General features: G+C 47.1%; 1 protein-coding gene across 1 annotated transcript in view; it reads left to right on the top strand.

The window, feature by feature from the left end:
• The window catches only part of fgd5a (FYVE, RhoGEF and PH domain containing 5a), a gene marked incomplete at its 5' end in the record, with an annotated part of 63,021 nt that overhangs the window by 19,665 nt on the left and 38,356 nt on the right, over positions 1–5,000 (top strand). Inside the window, 2 exon segments of the mRNA XM_083661018.1 lie at positions 413–564; positions 1,513–1,669. Of these exon segments, the coding sequence (XP_083517144.1) occupies positions 413–564; positions 1,513–1,669 (309 nt within the window).

The following is a 5,000-nucleotide window of genomic DNA, read 5'->3' as shown; positions in this document are numbered from 1 at the left end:
CCTTTCCGGAATGCCTGGAAGAGCCCAAAACAGGGGGGGGGGGGAGGGGGGGTTCTGAGGTGAGAGTCCATTTGAAGGGAGGGTGTCAGGAAGGATGTTTAGGAGGATCTGACCTTCCTTCCTTCCATTTTTCTCTGCCCCGTCCACTTCTCCTGCTCTGTGTCCTTCCCTGTCCCCTTCGACTCTCTCTCGCAACCTTCAAGGTCTTTGCGCACACGTATCTGAAAACACAGACGGGTTCCCAGCTGGCAAAAAGCTATTGACTGATGCGAAAAACGCAGAAAATAATCGAACCTGTTCCGAAAACTTTAATGACGGACGAAAGTTTCGTGGTCAGTGTCTCCCACACACTTTCCTCCTCTTATAAAAAAATATTTCTTCTCTGATTCTCTCCCTCGTTTTTGTGTGGTAGGACTTCAGGTCAGCGGTGGTCGAGGCGGTGGGTGAGGAGGGGGAGGTGGTGCTGGAGGTGCAGAGGCTGGAGGAGATCTTGGGCGTGCTCCCCCAGGTCTACACCCTCCACAGCAACGTCCTCGCTGAGCTGGAGGAACGCATCAGTCAATGGTAAGAAACTCCACGCAGGTAACGACGGGCAGCAGGAGGCCGAGACGTCTTTCAAGGCGGGTTCAAGCCTCTATGACAGCAAGCATCCACTGATGTCATGCCTACCACTCCTCCTAGGTATGCTGGATCTATAGCTGATTCTGCGAAGAGATGAGTTTCTCCTTCAGCGGATCATCACACAAAAATACACAAAATGCTGCATGTTGATTGGCTCTCTCCTAATAGGAGAAATGCACCCTATAGAATCCCTCAAACATGCTAAAAAAAACTAGAAGGTTCACTATTATTCACAGTTAATGCTTTTTCATGCTATTATTGTCTGAGTCGAATCCAGATCTGCTCCAAAATGTAATGGGTTCTTCCTTGGCCCATGCTACACATTTCCAAGAAGTTTCATGACAATTAGGCCAGTAGTTTTTCCATAATCCTGCTCATAAACAAACAAACAAACAAACAAACAAACAGACAGACTACACCAAAAACTTTTGTTTTGCCCATTTTGTTATATGATGGTGTATTTTTCTTACTCCTGCCAAGTTTGATGCAGAAAAATGTTCAGCTAAAATATCAACAGCAAAGAGCAAGGACTTCTTTCTAGACGGCAAACTTTGCAGCAACACGCCAAGAATCATACAGCGATCCACTATAGCAGAGAAATCCACTGCAGAAGAGACAGATATACTAACAATTTCTCCACTGACAATTAGCCTCAATAGACCAGAATGCAATGCAGCTAGTAGTAAGGAGTGCTCCAATTACTTTCTCTACGTATACTAGTATAGCCTAACCCACAGCGGAGTGCAACAAAAACACGCAACAAAATCACTAAGTAGACGAGGCAGATTGAAGTATTTGTATTTGAAGGTGGATTTGACCTTCGACTCCCCAACATGACCCTGACTGCAGTAAGAACGTCTCCACGACGCTGTGTTCCTCCTGTCTGTGTAGGGAGGACAGCCCGAGGGTGGTGGACGTGGTCCTGTCGCGACGGGAGGACTTTGCGTTGTTTGACACCTACATCTCCGAGTATGACCGCAGCATGTCCTTACTGGAGGAGAGCTGCAGGAGCAACCCTGCCTTCGCCGACATCGTCAAGAAGTTTGAGGTAAAACACTGGATAAAGACTTTTTAGACTGTAACCTCACCCAGATGGTTAATAGCTGGGTGGGAGAGATTGATGAGGACTTCTGTGCTGCTGCTACCGGACGCCCTCAACTCTCCTTCACCTGCATCTGTCTGCATTGGACTTATTGTTTCGCAATGCCATTGGTTTTATAATCATGTGCTGAGCGTTCATTAGAGGAACACTTGGCCGATTTTCAAACAGCAGCGTATTCAACTGAACTATGTTCATTTTTCCTCCATGTTGTCTGCACCAAAATCTGTTGCTCTTCCTCCGAGAACCAATGACGTCACTGGTTCATGGAAGTGAAACAGATTTTGATACGGAGAAGAGAACACACAAAAAGTTTGTTTTTCACACTACATGCCGATTTCGGACAGATAGAGATATGGTTGGAGATGGAAAAAGCAGAGAGTACGTGTAGAGAAACTGTTTTGACAGTCACACCATGCAACACAGTCTCTTAGAAAAACGTATAATACCAACGATGTGGACCAACGTTGCTATTTTACAATTTCGGCTCGAAAAACGTAAAATATTAACGTTCCGAGTGGTTAGGGTGAGGATTAGAGTAGGGGGAGGGGTTAGAAACAGAAAATCTCCATAAAACACGCCCAAACCCCGCCCACCGCTGTAGACGCGTACGTTCCCATTTTACAATTTCTTAGCCGACATCGTAAAATAGCAACGTTTGTCCACAAACGTGCCTATTTTACGTTTTTTTTGGAGATCGGGTTGGTCACACAGAGAAGCTCCGGTTTACCTCTGATGTTTGTGTTGGGAAGCTGAAGCTTGCCAGGTGTTTCTGCCACACAGCAGAGATGGATGCAGGCGTGTTCCCCTGGCAGCCACTCAGCAGCTCTCCGCTGAGGTTTTGTCACCCGGCTTTGTAAACCTTCTCTCTCTCCTGCTCCTCTCCGTGGGACTGACCTTTCTACTGTCATCCTCATCTTTTATCACCACCCAACTTCAAACACTCATCTTCACCCCCGCTCCTCCTCATCATCACCCCCGCTCCTCCTCATCTTCACCCCGCTCCTCCTCCTCCTCCTCCTCCAAGAACAGGGAGAGGCGGATTTGGGCAGGTATGGTGTCAGAATCTAAATTCAGCAAGACTTTTTCCTAATGCGACTGCAGCGCTCCACAAATAATCCTGGTCCTCTTATTCAACACTGTATCTTGACATTGAATGGGAATGTGTATGTATGTATGGGCAAGGCTGCTAATGATGAGGATATTGACCATGATTACCTAAAGGACAGGATATTAAGAGAGCCAGAGAGAAGATAAGACCATAGAGATGCAGAAATAGATTTCTCATTTCCATGTGGCGATGTCCTGCTCTATAGAATTGATTCATTGTTCATGGAGAGGAAACTACTTGGTAGAAGCACACAGATCACCTTGAATAGACAGATATTTATCCATATTCTTTGGTTGATTATAATAATAGAATCATTTATTTTCATAGAGGCAGTGTAATACTCGTGCTTATGTGAAATACTGTATGTATACTGAATTATAGGTTGAGGCGATCTCTCGTCATAGATGCTGGGTTAGCTAGCTGGCTCAGCCTGGCTGGGGGCGTGGTCAGGGTGGGGTAAATTCCCCCGTTCTATCCATTCAGCAAAGTTAGAATTTAGCTGATAGCCCAGCCCCGGCAGACACAATCGGGGATTTAACCACCGCAGTAAACGCACATCTGAACAGACGTCTTGTGTTCTGCTCTAGAACCCCCAAACCTGTAGTTTAGAGCCGCAGCACCGTCCTTTCGTGAGTCAGCCCATTGAGATATCGGCGGTTTTACCCCACTCGCGCGCCAGCCGCATAAAATTTTGTGGGCGTTCCCACACATGCCGACTGTCTCTATTGCCAGGATTTCCAATGCTCTTATGTGTTAATATAGACCTCATTGCTTGAGTCTATCTATACCCATCCAACACCTCCCCTAGACAAATCCATGAGTTAACAGTTCCATGCTGGACTGTGATCAGCTGTGAATGGCTGACACAATGGTTCCAGGCGTTTCTCTATTGATTAGAAAAGCAAACAGACAAGGCACCAACTGTCTCCCCTCATGAATATTCAGTAGCAGCTGCCCCTCTCCAGAAAAAAACACTTTGGCTCTGCTGCCAGACTTGAGTCCAGCCAGTGTGACGATGGAGGAGAGAGGAGCCATGTTCAGACCCAGTGTGACGATCGAGGAGAGAGGAGGCCACTGCCATGTTCAGTAACCTTTACCACGTTACAGCAGAAGGTGACAGAAGGTGCTTTCACACACCTGCTCTGCTTTTTACAGCCATTAAACTGATTAGATTCACCTCATTATAACCTTGATCAAAGTCAATAACGTGCCTATAAGTCGATAGTAGCCCCTTTTCACACCATAAAGCACTAATTGCTATATCTATATAATAGCCACAAACCGGTTGGACTTGCAAAGACAGACGTGGGTATGGAAGGATCTTATATAAGCTGAACTGAAGCAGCAAAGGAGTTGGTTGGTTGTTTATGATTCCAATAGAGTGCGAGTGCAAAGAGAACTATAAAGGTTGTTTTCTCTCAATCCTCTTTTTGATCCATGAGTGTGGTTCATCTAAAACGAACCGTAGTGAGAAAACACCCAGAGGCACTTTCAACAGCCTTTTCTCACTCTAACTGCCGGCAGATTCTTCCCCATACCTGCTCGCTCACACACACCGCATATTGCGTTTAAGGTTCCCATATTGCAAATAAGCCAGTAGCCTGGGGGGGTCTGTGTGATCCCCCCACACCAGGGCATGGTGTGTGTGTGTGTGTGTGTGTGTGTGTGTGTGTGTGTGTGTGTCTGTGTGTGTGTGTGTGTGTGTGTGTGTGTGTGTGTGTGTGTGTGTGTGTGTGTGTGTGTGTGTGTGTGTGTGTGTGTGATGGATGCTGTGCTGCATCAGAGCACTGCCTTGGGACCTCCAGGGTGTGTGTGACCCTGCTGTAATGAGGGAGAAGGAGGGTCGGGGGAGAGCACCAGAGAGTCACGCAGGTCACTGGATGCACTCGACCCTCCACCGAGAGGCGCTGTGACCACTCGTCATCTGCCCGCAATGGCAGCCATTTGGTTGCTTATTCATAGGTGATTTTGGTAGGTCATTCACTGTCTGCTGTTATTTTTGTTGTTTCATTCTTCGCCATTCTTCATTTCTCCCTTCCCTTCCCTCTCTCACAATCAGAAGGGGCAGTGGTGGCCCAACGGTTAGAGAAGCGAGCTTGTGACCGGAAGGTCGTCGGTTCAATCCCCGGGACCGGCAGGATAAATCTGGGTGGGGAAAGTGAAAAGGCA

Source organism: Poromitra crassiceps, assembly GCF_964638095.1.
Source record: "Poromitra crassiceps genome assembly, chromosome: 25".
Classification (NCBI taxonomy): Eukaryota; Metazoa; Chordata; class Actinopteri; order Beryciformes; family Melamphaidae; genus Poromitra; species Poromitra crassiceps.
The sequence above is the reverse complement of the archived record's forward strand: the minus strand, read 5'-3'. Positions and strand labels throughout refer to the sequence as shown.